This window comes from Oncorhynchus kisutch, linkage group LG1 (genome assembly GCF_002021735.2).
Source record: "Oncorhynchus kisutch isolate 150728-3 linkage group LG1, Okis_V2, whole genome shotgun sequence".
NCBI lineage: Eukaryota > Metazoa > Chordata > Actinopteri > Salmoniformes > Salmonidae > Oncorhynchus > Oncorhynchus kisutch.
Window position 1 is genome coordinate 40,682,100 of NC_034174.2, and position 21,938 is coordinate 40,704,037.

The 21,938-nt window shown below is 45.1% G+C and overlaps 2 protein-coding genes across 8 annotated transcripts in view; both read right to left on the reverse strand.

Moving 5' to 3' along the window:
- The window catches only part of cita (citron rho-interacting serine/threonine kinase a), a 53,942-nt gene extending 45,055 nt beyond the window's left edge, over positions 1-8,887 (reverse strand). For 3 of the 7 annotated variants that reach the window (XM_031824508.1, XM_031824538.1, XM_031824532.1), the window contains exons 1-9: positions 8,465-8,882; positions 8,071-8,212; positions 6,434-6,609; positions 6,067-6,165; positions 4,082-4,224; positions 3,707-3,800; positions 3,225-3,431; positions 2,685-2,838; positions 695-884 (exon numbers count right to left, since the gene is read on the reverse strand). In XM_031824508.1, coding sequence (XP_031680368.1) covers positions 695-884; positions 2,685-2,838; positions 3,225-3,431; positions 3,707-3,800; positions 4,082-4,224; positions 6,067-6,165; positions 6,434-6,609; positions 8,071-8,212; positions 8,465-8,557 — 1,298 coding nt within the window. In that variant the 5' untranslated portion in view covers positions 8,558-8,882. Of the gene's footprint in view, positions 1-694; positions 885-2,684; positions 2,839-3,224; positions 3,432-3,706; positions 3,801-4,081; positions 4,225-6,066; positions 6,166-6,433; positions 6,610-8,070; positions 8,213-8,464 lie in introns of all 7 variants that reach the window. The other 4 variants (XM_020487058.2, XM_031824518.1, XM_031824523.1 and 1 more) reach the window with 2 other exon arrangements.
- Positions 8,888-17,188: 8,301 nt separating this feature from the next.
- On the reverse strand, positions 17,189-18,704 carry LOC109871451 (cysteinyl leukotriene receptor 2-like). Its single transcript, XM_020462382.1, has 3 exons — positions 18,689-18,704; positions 18,117-18,507; positions 17,189-17,978 (listed from the first exon to the last, which is right to left on the reverse strand). Exons 1-3 carry the CDS (start codon positions 18,702-18,704, stop codon positions 17,189-17,191), a joined length of 1,197 nt encoding a protein of 398 aa, XP_020317971.1.
- Positions 18,705-21,938: the final 3,234 nt, after the last annotated feature.

Here is a 21,938-nt window from a genome sequence, read left to right on the forward strand (position 1 = left end):
GGAATCAGCAAGCCATTGACTAGTTGAGTCAATTACCAACCAAACCACACCGCTGTTAATTTGGCAAAGCCATTATACACTGCGCGGCAATAACAAAGGCAGAGCACCATAACATGCACACAACTGAGGAGGGGAGAGAGGGGAGGGTCTCCTCTACCTCACAGCAGCGCACGCCATCGACACACTCACCGGAATACCAACCAGCTCTGATAGTCCAATAACATCAGCAAGCTACGTTCTCCTACCATTCAGCTCTGGTGTGTCTGATCTCCACAGCAGTCAGAGGTAGACAACAAACCTCTCGTCTCATTCTTTATCCCAACCTTTCTCAATCAGAGAGCTCTGTTTTCAAATGGTGAAAACAGTCAGAATCCGGTCTGTGTTTATGACTGGATGAACGCATGAAAGAAGGGCTTGTCTCCAACGAGAAAGGAGAGAGAGGAGTTCCCCTCATTCTGTCTGACACAGCAGATAGCCACCAAGCCCATAATAGAGCCACCAGCCAAGCACTGCCACTGCAGGAAAAAAACAGCCTATAGACTCAGGCAGCATATAGAAAGACATGGTTGGATGATACCTGGAGAGCGTTGCCGTGGCGTTACTCAAGGCAGATCAGACCTGCCACCACCTGTGAATGACGCCTATCAAGCAGAGGGGTTCGGCTGACAGACGCAGGTCAAGGTACAGTACTTACTCAGACTTGGCCAGCGCTGTCAACGCCCTGCTGAAGAACCAGCCTAGAAAGGGCAGGTCCTGGCCCTGGAAGCCCGGCCGCAGGGGGTCTCGCTGGGCATCCGCTCGCCGGGGCCGAGGCTTCTCCGGAGGCTCCTCAAAATTGGAGGTATCATCTTCGGCGCGGAGCGTCGGCACGAAGGGAGGGAGGGCTGCGGGAGGAGGGAGAAAAGAACGAACGAGGGAGAGAGATACGCCGGGAAAGAGTCAACAGATGCAAAAAACGGGGGAAGTGAGGAGAAGAAACATGCGATGTGGCTGTAGCGCAGCAATTCGCGCACTCTCACACACACACTCCTTCTCTCACACACACACTCATAAATTGCTTTCCCCCCTCCCTCCCCCCTCCCATACATACGTTGTAGCGTCTCCCTCTCTCTCACTGCAGCAGCTCGGTCTAATCAGCTGGAGCCATAGCCGCCAAAGCACAGCCCTATAGTCTAGCGCTCTATCTGCACTCACTCAACCATTAACAAGCCCAGCCTCATACATTTGCACAACACACACACGCATTTAAGACGCACACCAATCACACCATCGTATGGTAGTCTTCAATAGCATTTTAAAGCAGAGGCAGTATTTGGATTCACAAAGGTTCCTTTGATCAGCATATTTGACAAATAGCCCATTAAGCTAGGTGGGTGAATAGCCACCCAGGTCACTTTTTTTTTTATTGTACCTTTACTTAACTAGGCACACATATTCACACACATATGAACAAATTCTTATTTACAATGACGACCTACACCGGCCAAACCCGAACGACGCTGGGCCAATTGCGTGCAGCCCTATGGGACTTCCAATTGCGGGCCGGTTGTGATACAGACTGGGTTTCGAACCAGGGTGTCTGTAGTGACGCCTCTAGCACTGAGATGCAGTGCCTTAGACCGCTGCGCCAAAACATCCTGATGCTGTGTTTTAATGTCAATGAAACAAAGGAGCTCTATGATCAAGTACTTGGACACGGGAATCCATTTCTTACTAAATTCAGCAACAATTTTCTTTCAATCAGGGTCCACAAATCACAGCTCTTCCATGAAAGGAAAGATATTCCAGTAAATCCTCTTCCAGAAATAAAATAGTCCACAGTAATTCTAATTCCAGACGTTCATCTATTTACCCTGACAACAATATGATATTGTGAGCATCAATGAGGCAATTTCACATATCTGGTCAATCAAAGGCTCTGGCATTCTTCTCATGACATTCTCACCACGTGTCAATGCTGAGTGATTCTGAGCTGTAACACGCAAGCGTTTATCTCATTAATATATTCCCTCATCCTAGTGTCAGGCTTTATGTCCAGCCTTTTCCCTGCTCTCCTGGGGATCACACACACAGACACACACACACACAGTAGTAGTGGCATCAGTAGTTGTGAGATAATGAGATTCGCTACGGTCTGGCAGGAGGCCAGCTTAGTCCAGAGGGGGGATGTTGAGGAGAGATCAGCAGCTGTGTATGTGTACACATTACGCTGTGCGTAGTGTACTGTGTACAATATTTGTTTCCTTTAGTAGTATAGTGAAGCATGGAAAGCACTTGAGTGCTGTATTTCAAGTGTGTGCATTCCATCGATCAATAAGAAAGACAGTTTTTGGATGTCTTAGTGAATCAACAACCAAGCTAAGTGGTAAACCATGCACGCTTTAAGTTTGAGTGAACTATCCCTTTAAACCAAATCAAACCCTAGTTTTTCTTCAAATGGTTCTTCTCTACCTTGCAACACTTAACAGATGTAAGACACACATTCATAAACAAGGCTGAGGTGAGAGGACCATGATCAGCTTATAACCAGGGTCGTACTCATCAGGGCACTCAATGGATAAGTTTGAAAACGTTTCGCAAACGGAAAATAAAAATAAGTGTTTCTTATTGGACAAGTTCACTTGTTTTCCATTTGGTGGCTAATGAATACGATCCTGGTCAGTTAGGAGGGGGCCAGAGCTCACCTTGTCTCAGCTTGTTCCAGTCCACAGTGGAGAAGAAGGGGTGACAACGGAGCTCCTCAAAGCCTAGCCGCTCCTGCGCTCCACAGAGTAGACTCTGAACCAGGTCTACAAAGTGCTTACTGGCCTTTGGATCCTGGGGGAACTTCAAAAAACGCTGGGAGGAAAACGATAGGGACAGAATGCAGTCACAACGGTCTCAAACATAGAATTCAGATAACTCTGTGGCAGCTAAGGTTGTCAAGAATCACTAAATGTTTTGATATGACTACTGTAGTTGGTGTAAAATTGCTACGCCTATTTTCCCTTTAGACTGCCTGAAGAGATAGCGGACAGCCTCATACATCATTTGTCAGGTAACCCCACCAGCTCTATCACTTTTTTCAAAGCGTTTTTATAGCCATCCATTTTACAGATTCAAAATAAAAATTACCTACTTTTCCAGGATACCAGTTCTTTATCATTCCATACCTTTTTACAGACTTCCAGACCAGTGCAAGATGTATCAGACAGTACGTATTAGATATAATAATGGGACCCTACCTGGAAGTTCATGATATTGTGGGCGGTCTTGGTGGCGGTGCCATCGGTGAACGGAGACTTCATGTAGATCATCTCGTAGGCGATGATCCCTAGTGACCACCAGTCACACTCCAGGCCGTAGCTACACTGGGACCCCCCGTTCATAGCCCCCAACACCTCAGGGGACAGGTAGTCCTGCGTCCCGACAGGTGCCCTGGGGGTAAACACCTGCAAAACAGCAATCTCAGTTACTCTCACCTCATGAATAACCTCTAAATTAATGTTATTATGTGGAAGTTGTACCTGCTTTTGCATTATGTTATAACCCAATGTTTGAGTAGTAATCCATCCCTTGCACAGGTTTCACATGTTGTTTCAATGGAGCTAGCAACTTGGCAGGTACATGAGCTTTTTGGTTTGTTTTTGCAGCACAACTTTCTCACACATTCAATAGGAAAAATAAGAAATCCTCTTCAGTATATTCATTCTGTGTGAGCTTTTACCTTTTTATTAGCAGTGAGCTTGGCAGCTGAACCAAAGTCTGCCAGCTTGATGTGCCCAGTGCGGTCAATGAGCACATTCTCTGGTTTGACATCTCTGCAACAGCAAAGATGCGAGGAGGATGTGAGAGAATGCAGGAGAAAGGGAATGGGAACAGAAGGACAAGGAGGAGCGAGACCAGACAAAACAATTTGACCTAAATGCAGGTGAGAGATCTTACAAAGAGCGAGATGGATTTCTCTCTTATACCTGTGGTGTATTAACCCTATATGAACATTGACACTAGTAGTCACGTTGTTATTCTGGGGATTCACATTAGCGGTACAGAGGTGTGCAGCCCATTTGAGTGTATTAAAAGTGTGAAATTTGGAAGTCACCTGTGGACAAAACCCATCTGATGCACAGCATGGATGGCCTCCACTAGTTCGGCCAGGTAAAACTGGGCCATGGCCTCATCAAATTGCTCCTCATATCTGTTCATCAGGGCCATCAGGTCCCCACCCGGGAGGTAATCCATCGCCTATCAACACACACACACGGAAATTAAACACAAACACGGCCATGTGCATAGTAACGTGACAATCATGTTTTCAGACAAACAGGAAACTGTCTTGCAACAGCCTGGCCAAACAGCTTAATTCATTTTGTGTTTATTTGAAACCCTGCGAAAAAAGACAAGTATCACCACGCCACATTGCAGACAACACAGTTTCTACGGTCATTGGTCCCATATTAAACCACCAAGAGCGTCAAAATGTGTCTGGAAATCAAATTGAAATACTTGTCACATGCTTTGTAGACAACAGCTGTAGACTAAAAGTGAAATGCTTACTAACAGGTCCATTTCCAACAATACAGAGTTAAAGATGAGATAACATTTTTATAAAAAAATATAAATAGTGAGGAATAAATACACTGTGAATAACAACTATAAATAATAAGTAAAAATAACATGGCTATACATAGGGAGTAGAAAATAACAAAGCAACCGTTTCTAATTAATTCTACCAGTGCTGCCGTTGTTCCATGCATTCTAAATATAAACAGGAAGCAATAAAGGCAGCAGCTATCAGTAGGGGTGTTAAAAGTTCAGCAACGAGGAGCATACTGCAGCGCATGAATGGTCGGGGAGTCTGAATGAACAGCAGCATTCTAAAGAGGTTACCTAGCAACAGGGTACTGAGAGACACTTTGGAGCAGTCTAACACTTGGGTAGAGATGGATTCTTTGTATTTTCTCTGGGCTCAGTATGGAAGTGTGGGCAGAGATCAGAGCTGGGAGTGGGGGCTGACTGAGCTGAAGCAGACATGGAAAATAACTCATTTCTAATTTAAGCCACTCAGTTCGCTTTCCGAGCAGCAATGCATTGCTCACTTGGCATTTGTTTTGGATATTCTAATCCCACAAATTCACAGGAAGAAGTGGACAGAGCATTCCAGCAGCAAACGGAGTACAGTGAGGGAAACACACAATTGTACTGATTAGGTAAAGTGGGAAAAAACATCTAAAATGCCAACTTTTTGGCTGAAGGGACACATTTGGGATTTCGAAATTGAATTACAAGCCACAAAATTGTAATAGCGGCTCAAAGAAGGCTGCAAAGGAACGAATATTAAACCAATGAACGGTTTGAACAAAACCAATTAGATTATTTATTTTTATTTAGCTACGCAAGTCAGTTAAGAACAAATTCTTATTTACTATCGGCCTACTAAGGTCTATAGATGCTATTTATGCATGCATTCGGTTTATATTGTTGTTGTTGTTATGAAAAGGAAGACATGGCAGCATCCATACCCAGCAAACACTATGCATCGATAACATGTTTTGAAAATCTATAGTACTGTTTATCAGCCCAATACAAAATATGGTACATGACGCCATCTATTGGACATCTGATGGATAGCAGTGGAGAGGTATAAGACTATGTCAGAAAATTGAAAAGCAACCCGGGTTCCATTTGGATTGACAGAGCGCAATGCCATGATCAATTCATTTAACTACGGATGTAAATATAGGGTCCCAGGCCATATTGAAGTACAAAACAGGCCACGTTCGGCCCTAGGGCCATAGATTGCTCACCGCTGTACTGACCCATAACCAATCTGGAATCTGATTTGTTCCCAGCCAAATTGCCTTGTTTTTAACGAGACATTTCTGTGAAAGCAAGGTCGACGGAATGTTTTCGAGTGAGACAGACGAGTGGCCATGGCCAACATTTTCAGCGTTGTCTTTAGGGGCATTCTCGCTAGTAATATCTATAGATTTTGACAAATTGTGTTGAATATTGATATTGCATTGTGGTGTCAATCACACAACAAATAATTCACAGGCCATAACCTATGTATTTCAATACTGTTACCAGGTAGACATTGTCTTGGTCCTGGAAGGCATACAGGAGCTGTGGGATCCAGGGGCTGCAGCTCAGTGCCAGTATCTTCCTCTCCTCCTCATAGAACACCTGAGGGAGGAACAGAACATGAGTTACAGAGGAAGGAAATGCACCTGCCTGTCAACTACATTTCAGGAAACCACAAACAACGGATATTTTCCAAACATGTTACAGTTTTCACAGATTGACTCCTCAGTCAAAGGTGAATAATTACTTCCATTTAAGTTGACTTTCAAAGTCTCTCTTCGACATTGACGCATGACTAAGTGAAAAGTGAGGACCCGCCCACACAACGAATAACTATTTTTGGAGCAGAATGAAAAATTGTGTAGCTTACATTTTCTTTGGAGCGCAGGCCTGCCTTCTCCATGACCTTCAAGGCACACACATCTCCTGTGGATCTCTCTCGGACCACCTGTACTTCAGCAAAGCGGCCGCGTCCAACCACCCCGCGCTTCTCAAAGTCCCGCAACCCAGGCTGCAACTCATGTAACTCTGACACCACCTCAGAGTCTGAGAGTCACACACACATACACAGTTAAACATTAGTAATTGAGTATTCGAACAGACGTCAAAGCTCAATCTTTAACCAGAGATAATTTTTTTCAACAAATACTGTCAAACTATTTTGTGCGGTTGCCCAAACAGGCAAGTGTAATTTCACCTAGAAGACAACATAAACTTGCTTTGACTCTAGTGTTCCATTTGTACATGTACAAATGCGGGGGCACAACAAAAAAGAAACCAAGCCAAGCCAAGCAAGTTCTTCTCCCTAAATTCCCTTTCCTCTCAGTGTCTCATTCACTCAACTGCGTTTTGACCGCTCCTTACACACACATGTGCTGAGTGAGCATACAAGCTCCCATTAGGCCTCCAGAAATCAATGCCTATAAAAACATTATCTAACTAATGGGATACACAAGCTACATTCCTTGCCAAATGATGACAGTTCACAAATTCAAAATGGACTTGTTGAATGAAGTAGGAAAATATGTGTTCCAACCACGAGCTGCAGTTTTGGACTAATTGCTTCCTATCTATTATCCGCTTAGGCTCCTTTGCAAACTGCTAGTGCCATTAAGAATTGGTTAGCTTAGCCTACCCTAAACATAGACAAGTTCGAAACTGAAAATACGCAAAAACATTTGTTTGATTAAAACAAAAACTACATTTTCATCACAATCATTAAGCATAGGCCAACTCACCAAACTGATGTCATGGCCATAATTCACCACCATGCAGAGTTCAATGTGGAATTGTTAATCCAATTTAGAAAATTCCAAACAACAGGCAGGACAAACTAAATTGAATGCCTTTATTTTGAAAAAAACAGATCTTGGTTTGTAACCCTGAAAAAAAGTATTTCAACTTGCCAAATTGAGCCCTGTTTCAAATGATCACTCTTTGAGAATAACTGTTCCAGACGTGAGATGCGCATCCCTTCGCACGGTCTAACTGTTCTGTCTAAATTGTTTCACTTGGGAAAAATATGAGGTTCTATTTTATTCTGTTATATTACACAATATTTTTCTTCTTCTATAAAATTGACTGTGATAAGGGCTAAAGGAAATAAGAGTCTATTGTCTGCTAAATTAACAAAGCAAGGCTATGCTATTACACAGCAATAGGCTTCGACAAGCAAGCGCCACTGCTGAGGTTCTGAAGATTGTGTTCCACAATATGATATAACCAGTTGATATTATGGTTTCAATAAATGAATATTAAAATGGCACTTGCTTTTTTCTTGACTGAATATATAAATGGGCCATGTTATCTGTAATGGTTATGAAAAATGTGGCATTGTTGGCATAGGCCTATAGACAAATGCACACATATTTATTTTACATGCAAGTACTCCAACAGTCAAAACATGTAAAATACCCATCCCTATTAAACATAGGAGTATAATAAGATGATATCCTTTACTACTAAAACACTTCAGTAGTAAATGATAGATGCAAATCAAATGCTTACACTTGTTGACAAAGTTGGCCACATATTCTATCTTCATCAGGTCTGGGGAAGAGCACTCCTGGTAGAGAAGGAGCAGAGCGTCCAACAGCTCCTCCCTCGTCACATTCACCCCACCCTGTAGGCCATGGTTGGATGTCTTTCCCTGGAGTGTTAAAGCAACAGGGGCATACATTAATCATTATCAATTAAACGAGGCTTGCCAACGACCATCTCATACCTTGCTGAACCTTTATCTGCATTGAACTGTTGAGCTAATTAGCTATATTAGTCGGTAGCAAGTGGATAACCAAATGATTAGGAGTATGTATTTCTACTGTTGTTTTGATTATTCTCTCTTACTAGCCCATATATAAAGGCAGTACATCAAGTAGCTACACCAGACAGTAATATTCACCTGCAGTAGGTGGTTGAGGCGGGAGCAGCGACTGGTCATTGGATCGAGAGACGCCAGATCTTTCACACTCCCTTGATATTTGAATTTAAACATACCGACGCTTTGACTCTTTCCTAATCCAACAGAGATTGATACAGCAGGATCAGTTTTAGAATCACAAAACCAGCTGGTACGTTAGCTATGAGCAGCAATAACAGCTAGTCAACTAGCTATCTTGCCCTGGATAATTCAACACATTCATTGCAAGCAAACTAACAGAGATAGAATACGAATGAACTTTCCAACCTAGTACGTACATATAATAAAAACGTAATGTAGCCTATCTAAAATTTAGCCAACGGACAATATACTTAAAAAAAAAAAGAAAACATTAGGATCCCCCTGCTGTCTGCGGACCTGCGGTTGATTTTACTTCCGGTCCACTTTCGAATTTTGCGCGTTCTCTGTTCGCCTCATTACGTCATCGCATCACGTTCTCACAGTGCTCGTTCATTGGATCAAGGGCGTCTAGTCCCGCCCTCCTTACTTGGCTGACGCGCGACACACTTAGACTACACAGTGGCTGGTGTACGAAAGACTAGTATTCTCCTCTCTTTCTGTAAAGAAAATCATGCCGTCTGGTTTCCTTTAACTGGAATTTGATGTATAGCATTTACTTTTAATAAAGTATGAAAATGTAGTATTTTTCCCACAATAGCCTACTTAAGTACATTTAAAACCAGATCCACTGGAAGGTTTTTTGGGGGACAATAATTTCCTCCTTCAGACTAGATGGACATCATATTTTACAATTTGTGTCTCCCCTTTTTGTAGGCTGGATTAGATGGTTGCATTTAAGACAAGGTGTTGTCATTCATTTTTTGTCTTAATTTTTTTTTAAATTGCCCCCACACCAGATACAAACATAACACACACATAAGAACAACAATTGAACTTATAGACGCACAGAAACAACTATTACATCTCATCTGCCCAGACCCACATGCTCACACCCTCATCCCCAGTGCCTGCATTATTGTTTGCCACATGGCCTTACATTTTTACCAATTTAATAAATAATTCGAAATTTTCATTGTGTTATTGATGACGGATTGATGAGAAGAGAATCATCCAGCATTGGGTTTCTGTAAAAAGAGGGTGACCCAATTACCACCTCATCGTTGAGTGGATTGTGCGATAAACCTCCAGGTAAATGCCGCACTTCCCAGGAGTCATGTGTATCCCCTGTCACAGGAGGAGACGGTGGCTATGGAGACATATGTCACCGAATCTCTGGGACAGGGGTACATTCGGCCCTCCACGTCATCTGCCTCCTCGAGTTATTTTTTATAAATAATTTGCACGGACGCAGACCTTATGAGTACCTCGTCATGCCATATGGGTTGAAAAATGCTCCAGCCGTCTTCCAATCCTTTGTAGACGATATTCTCCGGGACCTTCACGGGCACGGTGTGGTAGTTTATATTGATGAAATTGCACATGTGTCTCTGGTGCACAGGGTACTTGGGCAACTGTTGGAGCATGACCTGTACGTCAAGGCTGAGAAATGTGTGTTCTCCAAACAAGCCGTCTCTTTCCTGTGGTATCGCATTTCCACATCTGGTGTGGTGATGGAGTGTGACCGCATTGCAGTACGGTAAAGGAGGTGCAGCGGTTTTTAGGGTTTGCCAATTACTACCAGACGTTTATCCGGGGTTTTGGGCACGTGTCTGCTCCCATTACCTCCCCGCCCGAGGAGGGCGCCGGTGTGTTTGCGGTGGTCGGCGGAGGCGGGCAGAGCTTTTAGTTGTCTGAAGGCTTTGTTTACCGATGCTCCCTCTTTGGCATTCAGAGTGGAGGTGGACGAGTCCGAGGCTGGTGTTGGAGCTGTGCTATCACAGCGCTTGGACACACCACTGAAGCTTCGACCCTGTGCTTTCTTTTCGAGGAAGCTCAGTCAGGCGGAGCGAAACTATGATGTGGGGGACCGGGAGTTGCTGGCTGTGGTAAAGGCTCTGAAGGTGTGGAGACATTGGCTTGAGGGGGCGCAACACTCTTTTCTCATCTGGACTGACCACCGTAATCTGGAGTACATCCGGGCGGCGAGGAGACTGAATCCTCGCCAGGCAAGGTGGGTGATGTTTTTCACAAGATTTAGTTTCACCATCTCATATAGACCAGGTTCCCGTAACGCTAAGGCCGACGCACTGTCCTGTCTCTATGATACCGAGGAGTGGTCCATCGAGCCCACCCCCATACTTCCGGACTCTTGTCTCGTGGCATGGGAGGTGGACGTGGACATTGAGCGGGAGTCACGGTTAGAACCTACTCCACCACAGTGTCCAGCTGGTCAGAGGTACGTCCCGCTTGGTGTTCGCGACAGATTGATCAGGTAGGCCCACACACTACCCTCCTCTGGTCATCCGGGGATTGATAGGACGGTGCGGGGTCTTAGGGGGAAGTATTGGTGGCCCACCTTGGCCAAGGACTTGAGGGTTTTATGTCTCCTCCTGTTCGGTGTGCGCCGAGTGTAAGGCTCCTAGACACCTGCCTAGAGGGAAGTTACAGCCCCTCCCCGTTCCACAGCGGCCTTGGTCACACCTGTCGGTGGACTTCCTCACCGATCTTCCTCCGTCACAGGGGAACACCACGATCCTGGTCGTTGTTTTCTAAGTCCTGCCGTCTCCTCCCTTTGCCCGATCTCCCTACGGCCCTACAGACTGCGGAGGCCCTGTTTGCACATGTCTTCCGGCACTACTGGGTGCCTGAGGACATAGTTTCTGATCGGGGTCCCCAGTTCACGTCCCGGAATTGGAGGGCGTTCATGGAGCTTCTGGGGGTCTCGATCAGCCTGATGGGCAGGTGGAGAGAGTTAACCAGGATGTGGGTAGGTTTCTGCGGTCGTATTGCCAGGACCGGCCGGGAGAGTGGGCGAGGTTCGTCCCATGGGCCGAGATGGCCCAAAATTCACTCCGCCACTCCTCCATGAACCTGTCGCCGTTTCAGTGAGTGTTGGGCTATCAGCCGGTCCTGGTACCGTGGCATCAGTCAGACCGAGGCTACTGCGTTGGAGGAATCCCTGAAACAGGCTGGTGGGCGGCAGAAGGAGAGAGCGGACTGCCACTGCAGTGAGGCCCCTGTGTTTGCACCGGGGGACCGGGTCTGGCTCTCGACCCGAAACCTGCCCCTCTGCCTGCCCTGCGGGAAGCTGAGCCCGCGGTTTGTGGGGCCATTTAAAGTCCCGAGGGGAATAAACGAGGTGTGATATAGGTTACAGCTCCCCCTTACTATCATATTAACCCTTCGTTTCATGTGTCTCTCCTCAGGCCGGTGGTAGCTGGTCCAGTGCAGGACGTTGAGGTGCGGGAGGTCCCTCCTCCCCTCCTGGACATCGAGGAGGCCCCGGCGTACACGGTACGTTCCATCCTGGACTCTAGGCGTCGGGTGGGGGGCCTGCAGTACCTCGTGGATTGGGAGAGGTACGGTCCGGAGGAGAGGTGCTGGGTGCCGGTGGGGGACATCTTGGACTCATTTCTGCTGAGTGAGTTCCACAGCCTCCATCCGGATCGACCCGCACCTCGCCCTCCGGGTCATCCTCGAGGCTGGCGTCGACACGCTGCGGGAGCCGCGCGTCACCACCGTGGCTTTTGGGCACTGCATCTCACAACCGGCTGTAATTGGGAGTCCCATAGGGCGGCACACAATTGGCCCAGCGTCGTCCGGGTTTTTCTGACTTGCCTCGTTAAATAAAGGTTACATTTTAAATACAAATTGTAAAAATTACTCCAAATTGGCACTCCCCCACCATTGTAAAAAATACTAACCAAAATATAAACGCACCATGTAAAGTGTTCCATGTTTCATGAGTTGAAATAATAGATCACAGAAATTTTCAATATGCAACCCAAAAATATTTATCTCAAATTTTGTGCACAAATTTGTTTACATATCTGTTAGTGAGCATTTCTCCTTTGCCAATATAATCCATCCACCTGACGGGTGTGGCATATCAAGAAGCTGATTAAACAGCATGATCATTACACAGGTACACCTTGTGCTAAAAGGCCACTCTAAAATGCACAGTTTTGTCACACAACACAATGCCACACATGTCTCAAGTTTTGAGGGAGCGTGTAATTGGCATGCTGAATGCAGGAATGTCCACCAAGGCTGTTGCCATTTAATTGAATGTTAATTTCTCTACCAAAAGCCACCTCCAATGTCGTTTTAGCGAATTTGTCAGTAGGTCCAACCGGCCTCACAACCGCAGACCATGTATGGCATTGTGCATTTGTATTTATTATGGATCCCCATTAGCTGCTGTCAAAGCAGTAGCTACTCTTCCTGGGGTCCAGCAAAATTAAGGCACTTTATACCATTTTAAAAACATTACAATACATTCACAGATTTCACAACACACTGTGTGCCCTCAGGCCCCTACTCCACAACTACCACATATCTACAGTACTAAATCCATGTGTATGTATAGTGCGTATGTTATCGTGTGTGTGTGTGTGTGTGTGTGTGTGTGTGTGTGTGTGTCTGTATGCATGTGTCTGTGCCAATGTTTGTGTGGGCGAGCAGTTTGCTGATTGATGGCTATTTGAATGCACAGGGATACAGTGACGAGATCCTGAGGTCCATTGTTGTACCATTCATCCGCCGTCATCACCTCATGTTTCAGCATGATAATGCACGGCCCCATGTCGCTAGGATCTATTCACTATTTGTGTTGGTAAAATTAATTATGTGAGAAATTGTGGTGGAAACACCTTTATGCGCAAATATTGATCTAAATACCATCATATCGAAGTAAACTTGGTGTCACGTGATGATATGTTATGTTGTCCTCCCTCTACGACGCTGGAAACCATGCAGTTTATTAGGTTACAGATTAAATAAATTGTGATGAACTGAGGGTAGTGAATGTGCAAGGTGATGAGCTTGATGCTCCTATTCTGGTCATGATGATTGATGCTTGGCTGAAGTTTGACAAATGCAAATAATATCGCTCTTATCCATAATAATCGCAGCATGTAGGTAGTCTACCCGCACTGTATCTGCGAGCTGTTGGCTAAAGCCATGTTCCAAGACCAAAGACATTCCAAGACATTCGCAATATAACGCAACAGTTTTTGTTACCATCATTATAGTTGAAAATGCAATGGAAACCCATTTAACGTGTATTTTTCATTCGGTACATGGGAATTTAACAGCAAAAGTTATTTTTATCTGCACTACCATCACGCACACACAGCCTTTTATCCACGAAAAGTCAGTTTGATGGAAACACGTCTCAGGTGGGAAAATGCTCATATTGTTTTAAGCAGATTTAAGAATATCTATTCTTGATACACACAGGAAACTGTTGAGCGTGAATACAAAAAAACGTTTTTTACCACTTTTTTCGATCTTGTCTCATCTCTGCAACTCCCCAACAGGCTCGGGAGGCAAAGGTCGAGTCATTAGTCCTCCGAAACATGATCCGCCAAACTGCGCTTCTTAACAACCGCCAGCTTAACCCAGAAGCCAGACACACCAATATGTTGGAGGAAATACCATTCAACTAACAACCGAAATCACGCCACAAGGAGTCGCTAGAGCGTGATGAGCCAGGTAAGGTCCCCCCCTGGCCAAACCCTCCCCTAACCAGGACGACACTCGGCCAATTGTGTGTCGCCCTATGGGACTCCCAATCACGTCCGGTTGTGACACAGCCTGGGATTGAACCCGGGTCTGTAGTGACACCTCTAGCACTGCGATGCAGTACCTTAGACAACTGTGCCACTCGAGAGGCCCCTGCGTTGCATTTCTTGACACAAACCGGTGCACCTGGCACCTGCTACCATATCCCGTTCAAAGGCACTTAAATATTTGGTCTTGCACATTCACCCCCTGAATGGCACACATACATAATCCATGTCTCAATTGTTTCAAGGCCTAAAAATCCTTCATTAACCTGTCTCCTCCCCTTCATCTACACTGATTGAAGTGGATTTAACAAGTGACATCAATAAGGGATCATAGTTTCACCTGGATTCCCCTGGTCAGTCTATGTCATGGAAAGAGCAGGTATTTTGTACACTCCTTGTATAAGAATTATTTGCCAGGGCATACTGTATGTTTCATTATAAATCTGGTTATTTCACATGGCGATATGGGAAGCTAAAAGGTTAGCTAGCTTGCAGTGTTTAGCAAACTTGTAAGCAATGGAGGACAAGAGACCATTCTTTTGCTTTCACCACAAATGAGAAGATAACAAGAATCCACCCAAAAATGTATTTTGTTTAATAATAATAATACATGTAATAACTAGTGATTACAGGCTATTGTGAAATGGTAGAACCTGCTGTAGTGTCATGACTTTATGTTCATTAATCTGATGACTTATTTATTTAATCCACGAACTATGTTTAATTGTTACCCAATGAAATGAATCATGTAACAATTAACTAATTAGGATTTGAGACACCACGGAAGAGGTTGTTTAAACAGTTACCATCTCAAAAATTAAACTCTAAGGTATATATCAGGTACCAAGGGAAGACCCAAGTGCAGACTGTGTGAAGTAACAATGTTTATTGTAACGGGCAGGCAAACGACAGGTCAAGGCAGGCAGGGGTTCGATAATCCAGAGTAGAGGCCAAGGTACAGGATGGCAGGCAGGCTTAGGGACAGGCAGAGTGGTCAGGCGGGCGGGTACAGGGTCAGGACAAGCAAGGGCAAAAACCAGGAGGACGAGAAAAAGAGAAACTGGAAAAAGCAGGAGCTGAGACACAAAACGCTGGTAGGCTTGAATAAACAAGACGTACACAGGGGATAATGGGGAAGATGGCCGACACCTGGAGGGGGGGAGACAATCACAAAGACAGGTGAAACGGATCAGGGCATCTTATCATATCCTAATTCGGATGCATGCATCTGCAAAAACCCCAGCCTTAATCATGATTCAGTACTATACAAATTGGTTTAATTATTTATTTACTAGCTAACTAAATAATAACAGGCTAACATACACACTTAATACATGAGACAAAGGTCCCTAGCGGACCTTTACAATATGGTGGCTTGTTACACAACGACATGGAGAGGGAGAGAGAGGGAGAGAAAAAGACACATATCGTCAATACATTTCAGAACTATTCTCACAGTAATCATATAGTTTGCACACGAACCGCTGCCCATTTTGAACAAGAAATCATGAATGTATTTACATGTGAGAGCCTTTTATTGGTCGGAACCATCCCTCCTTGGGAAGGTTGTTGGCTTTTCATTGGCAAGCTGTATGGCTCTGATTGTCCGAAAGGGATCTTCCCTTTCCCCCTCTTCTACTGTTGTTCACTCTGGAAGATAGCTAGCCAGACATGTCGACAGTTCCCATTGGTGTTGAGCGTAGTAGGATAGTCTCACTTTGCTTTTCTAGATATTTGACTCAAGATCAGCTGTCTCAGTGATTGTCTGAGAGGGGAGTTTGTTTTCCCCCTCATGTTGTTATTCAGGATTCGCACCACGATGGAAATGACCTGCAGCTCGCCTTCTCTCTGGTCTAAAGGAAGGTGAGTTTATTTCTTCACCTCGTATTCAGGTTCAATGTTGCAACCATTTCAAACATGTAGCTCCCGCCTCACATTTCCTGGTCTCTGAGATTCAGCGTTTAAACCACTTTAGATGTGGGCTGCAACTCCCTGTCTTTCCTGGTCTGTTAATCTCTGTTAGCAGTGCTTTTATGCCCTCTGGCCAAAGGGGACAGTTCTGTCAGTCTGACATGCTCTCTGACCTCACCTGGGGTGTGGCTACTTACTATGCACAAAGTTATGTAAAACTATTTTCTATTATGGCTCTTAAAATCATGTCCCTATCTTAAGAAAAAATACTTTCATCTTTTCATATTATGTGCACAACGTATTGGATGGAAACTTGACAGATAAAGGGGATATACCAAGTTACAGTATTTAACGACATCACAAAATCATCACCATTATGACATTAGTTTTCATTAGCTCCCCCCTGACCATTCCCCACATTCTTATGTTAGAATTATTGTTCCAGTGTCCACTTTTGAGTTTCGTCAGGAAAAGCCTAACAAAGACATTCCTCTCATGGATTTTACTGGAGGGGGAGAACGAGCCCCCCCCCCCCCCTCCTGCAATTTACAACAGGGTGTGAACTGTCAGTTCCCTCATCACCTCTTCTGTGGGTGAGATAAGGTCTGGTTATTGTCAACCATTGCCAAGCTGATCTGACCCTTTGTGATCCTCACAGGACAGTCATGACATTAGCCAACTAGCTAGCCATGTGACTTTTTCTGATTTATATCACATGAAGATGAGAAAGCTAAAAAGGCTAGCTTGCTATGTTTTTAGCCAGGCTAAAGCCAGCTAGCCAGGTTGCCAGCTAGGTAATGGCTGGCTACTATTAGCAAGGGAAAGTGACTCTTCCTTGTTGTTTACTAAATTAAAATACACAAAAAAAAAAAAAATTATATCGTCCCCTTGTGAATGGAATTGGGATATCATTGTTACCAAAATGTTTCTGCCACTCCAAGAATCCAACTCCACCCACGTGCATGCACGCACGTAGATCAACAGAGTGGAGCTTGTACGGTAGTAACCTTTAGTGTCTTATGTTCCCAGAGGATGTTAGGGTTCAGTCTTCGGTGTGTGTGTGTGTTTCTGGTTCAGGCCTCAGGGCTCCATTTTACACATGCAGAAAAGTGTCTCTGATTCTGGAGAGGTTTTGAATCCTTTATGGACTGTTGTTCACAGGGCTGAGTGTGTCTGGTATGGACTCGGGAAGGGATAGGGGTTGAGCGAGGGGTGTGTCTAGCATTGTGGGTTTTGTTGGAATACTCCTCTTCCTATGAGAGTACAGCAAGCTGCCCTGAGTGAGGGAGGAGAGGGACCGTCGTCGTGACGAGGCATTGCGTATGGTCGTTCTGAAGGACTTCCCGGCACAGTAATACAACAGAGGGTTCAGCACGCTGTTGGCCGCCGCCAGACATAGCGTCACCACCAACACCCGCTGCTGTGTTGCAGTAACAACGCAGCCCCACCCGCCCACCACCGCGTGCAGGTGCATCGAGCGAGCCACGTGATAGGGCAGGAAGCACATTAGAAATGTGCAGATCACCATGGCGACTAGACACAGAGACTGGCGATGACGTCTCACATGGCTACTCTTCAGGCTTCCTGTCTGTAGCTTCTGGTTTATGGCTGTAGCTGTCAGTCGGCGGATGATGCTGCCGTAGCAACCAAGGATGGTGACGAATGGGATCAGGAAGCCGAATGTCACGCCCACGTAGTTGAGAATGAAGATCCTCTTCCAGGAGGCGGAGTTACGGGGCTCGAAGCAGCGTGTTAGTCCTGCCCTCACCCTGGTCCCCGAAAATAGGAAGGGTACCGAAGTTCCACCCACAAACAACCAGATGCCCAAACAGGCCAATGAAGCTCGGTGGGGCGTGGCCAAGGCTCGATGATGAAGAGGCTTCAGCACGGCCAGCCAACGGAGCACACTCAGTCCAGTCAGGAAGAGAATGCTATAGGGAAAGGGAATAATAATATAGCTTATTAGTTAGGTGCCTTTCTGGGCAAGCAGGGTCACCTCACATTATAATAACTGTGTGTGTGTGTTTTTTAGTGAACAGCTGTTTTGCAGTGTGTGTGCACATGCGTACCTGGTGTAGAGGTTGAGGTAGAAGCAGAACACACAGAGTCGGCACAGCCAATCAGGGAGGTCCCAGTGAGCGCCCCTGAAGTAGTAGGCCAATCGAAACGGCAGGGTAAGGGAGAAGCATGCGTCTGATAGGGCAAGGTTGGTCATGAGAATGGAAGAGGGAGAGCGTTTGGACTTCAGTCGCAGGAACACGAACAGCGCTCCGCTGTTGAAAAGCAATGCTATGGGGAACACAAGTAGATAGGTGACGGTGTAGGCTCTGTATTTAAAGACCTCATCCTCACCCCTACAGGACTGGTTGCTAGTCAATGTCTTCACCGTGTGGTTGCTAAGGGGAAGGGTCACTGGTGGAAGGGTGGAGTCAAGCCAGTGGGAAGTTTCAAGCCACGGAGCTGGGGAGAGACACAGACACATTATTATCACTATCATAACCAGGGGTCAACTTGTTAAATGTTAAGAAGGGGTATGCTATGTTCAGTATTAGTCCGGTGTATTCAGGATGCTTTGAACGTTGAATGAACATTTAAATCTTGACAAATTGGTTTGAAGTACTAAAAGGACTAAACAAGATACTTGTGGCAAGGGGCATTTCAATATGTTATTTTCAAATGTTTTATGACTTACAATCAACAATGTCCAGGACACAGCTGATATGAAATGCCTACAAAAATGCATGCCGTCCTTAAATGTTTTTTCAAAGAGAACTATTACCATAGTTCTGTTATTTTATTCTTTGTTTTAGTATGGTCAGGGCGTGAGTTGGGGTGGGCAGTCTATGTTAGTTTTTCTAGATGTTCTATTTCGGTGTTTGGCCTGACATGGTTCTCAATCAGAGGCAGCTATCTATCGTTGTCCCTGATTGAGAACCATATTTAGGTAGCCTGTTTTCCTTTGTGTTTTGTGGGTGGTTAATTTCAGTCTTTGTGTGTCTGCACCAGACAGAACTGTTTCGGTTGTTTTTTGTTGTTGTTCAGTTTTGATTATTATTAAATAAGATGAACACTAACCACGCTGCGCTTTGGTCTGATCCTTATTCCTCCTCAGTTAAGAGGAGGAAATCCGTTACAATATCAGTGTTCAAATAAGTAGGCCTAGTTGCACCGGCAAAACTGGGAAGAAGTGGAATAAAAGAAGTATGGAAAATAACAGTAGTGTTCTTCCAGTACACAAACACACTAATGACTCTATATTTAGCCCATTGTAGGGAATATGAATTGTTCCACTGACTTACACTAGATAGTGTGAAAGACCAAATAAGTTAAAGATGTGTGTGAAGTCAAGGGTGGGCGCAAGAATGCAGTTGCATGGTCAAGGTTGGAGGCAAGAATGCTGTTGCATGGTCAAGGTTGGAGGCAAGAATGCTGTTGCATGGTCAAGGTTGGAGGTAAGAATGCTGACCAGAGCCTGTATTTGGGCCTACTTTAATTGTTGTAGAAATATGTAGAAATTCTTTGTTGTTTTGAAGAGAATTTCCTGTAATTCAACGTAGTGTAACATGACTCATTACATCTTTTCAAATCAAATTGTATTTGTCACATGTCGAATACAATAGGTGTAGTAGAGACCTGACAGTGAAATGCTTACTTACAAGCCCTTAAACAACAATGCAGTTTAAGAAAAATAAGTGTTAAGTTAAAAATAGATAAGTGAAAAAGTTACAAATAATTAAAGAGCAGTAGTAAAATAACAGTAGAGAGGCTATATAGTAGAGAGTAGAGAGGCTGTACCAGTACAGAGTAAATGTGCGGAGGCACCGGTTAGTCGAGGTAGAGTTATAGGTAGGTAGAGTTGTTAAAGTGACTATGCATAGATAATAAACAGAGAGTAGCAGCAGCATAAAAGAGGGGGTAAGAGGGCAATGCAAATGGTCTGGGTAGCCATTTGAAGCTGTTAAGAAGCCATTTTGGACCTAGACTTGGTGCTCCAGTACCGCTTGCCGTGTGGTAGCAGAGAGAACAGTCTATGACTAGGGTGGCTGGAATCTTTTTCTTTTTACGGCCTTCCTCTGGCCTCGGTGATGTACTACGCTCTGTAGTGCCTTGCGGTCGGAGGCCAAGCAGTTGCCATACCAGGCAGTGATGCAACCAGTCATGATGCCAGTCATGCCCCTACCCCGGTCAACTGCCCGGCACCCTCCACAGCAACCCGCCAAAGCCCCCACCATTTCTCCGTTACCCAAATCCAGATAGCCAATGTTCTGAAAGAGCTGCAAAATCTGGACCCCTACAAATCAGCTGGGCTAGACAATCTGGACCCTCTCTTTCTAAAATTATCTGCCGAAATTGTTGCAACCCCTACTATTACTAGCCTGTTCAACCTCTCTTTCGTATCGTCTGAGATTCCCAAAGATTGGAAAGCTGCCGCGGTCATCCCCCTCTTCAAAGGGGGTGACACTCTAGACCCAAACTGCTACAGACCTATGTCTATCCTACCCTGTCTTTCTAAGGTCTTCGAAAGCCAAACAGATTACTGACCATTTCGAATCCCACCATACCTTCTCCGCTATGCAATCTGGTTTCAGAGCTGGTCATGGGTGCACCTCAGCCACGCTCAAGGTTCTAAACGACATCATAACCGCCATCGATAAGAGAAATTACTGTGCAGCCGTATTCATTGACCTGGCCAAGGCTTTCGACTCTGTCAATCACAACATTCTTATTGGCAGACTCGACAGCCTTGGCTTCTCAAATGATTGCCTCGCCTGGTTTACCAACTACTTCTCTGATAGAGTTCAGTGTGTCAAATCGGAGGGCCTGTTGTCTGGACCTCTGACAGTCTCTATGGGTGTGCCACAGGGTTCAATTCTCGGGCCGACTCTCTTTTCTGTATACATCAATGATGTTGATCTTGCTGCTGGTGATTCTCTGATCCACCTCCACAAAGACGACACCATTCTGTATACTTCTGGCCCCTCCTTAGACACTGTGTTAACTAACCTCCAGATGAGCTTCAATGCCATACAACTCTCCTTCCGTGGCCTCCAACTGCTTTAAACGCAAGTAAAACTAAATGCATGCTTTTCAATCGATCGCTGCCCGCACCTGCTCGCCCGTCCTGCATCACTACTCTGGACGGCTCTGACTTAGAATACGTGGACAACTACAAATACCTGGGTGTCTGGTTAGACTGTAAACTCTCCTTCTAGACTCACATTAAGCATCTCCAATCCAAAATAAATTTAGAATCGGCTTCCTATATCGCAACAAAGCATCCTTCACTCATGCTGCCAAACATACCCTCGTAAAACTGACCATCCTACCGATCCTCAACTTCGGTGATGTCATCTATAAAATAGCCTCCAACACTCTACTCAACAAACTGGATGCAGTCTATCACAGTGCCATCCGTTTTTTCAACAAAGCCCCATACACTACCCACCATTGCGACCTGTACGCTCTCGTTGGTTGGCCCTCGCTTCATATTCGTCGCCAAACCCACTGGCTACAGGTTATCTACAAGTCTCTGCTAGGTAAAGCCCCACCTTATCTCATCTCACTGGTCACCATAGCAGCACCCACTCGTAGCACGCGCTCCAGCAGGTATATCTCACTGTTCACCCCCAAAGCCAATTCCTCCTTTGGTCGTCTTTCCTTCCAGTTCTCTGCTGCCCATGACTGGAATGAATTGCACAAATCTCTGAAGCTGGAGACTCACATCTCCCTCACTAGCTTTAAGCACCAGCTGTCAGAGCATTTTACAGATCACTGCACCTGTACTTAGCCTATCTGTAAAGAGCCCATCTATCTACCTACCTCACGCCCATACTGGTATTTATTTATTTTTGCTCCTTTGCACCCCAGTATCTCTACCTGCACATTCATCT

Bases quoted from the DNA above. Each gene is read 5' to 3' on its own strand.
- LOC109871451 (XM_020462382.1), bottom strand. The intron at 17,979-18,116 runs GTACGCATGTGC...CTTTCCCTATAG, and splicing joins TACCTCAACCTCTACACCAG to CATTCTCTTCCTGACTGGAC.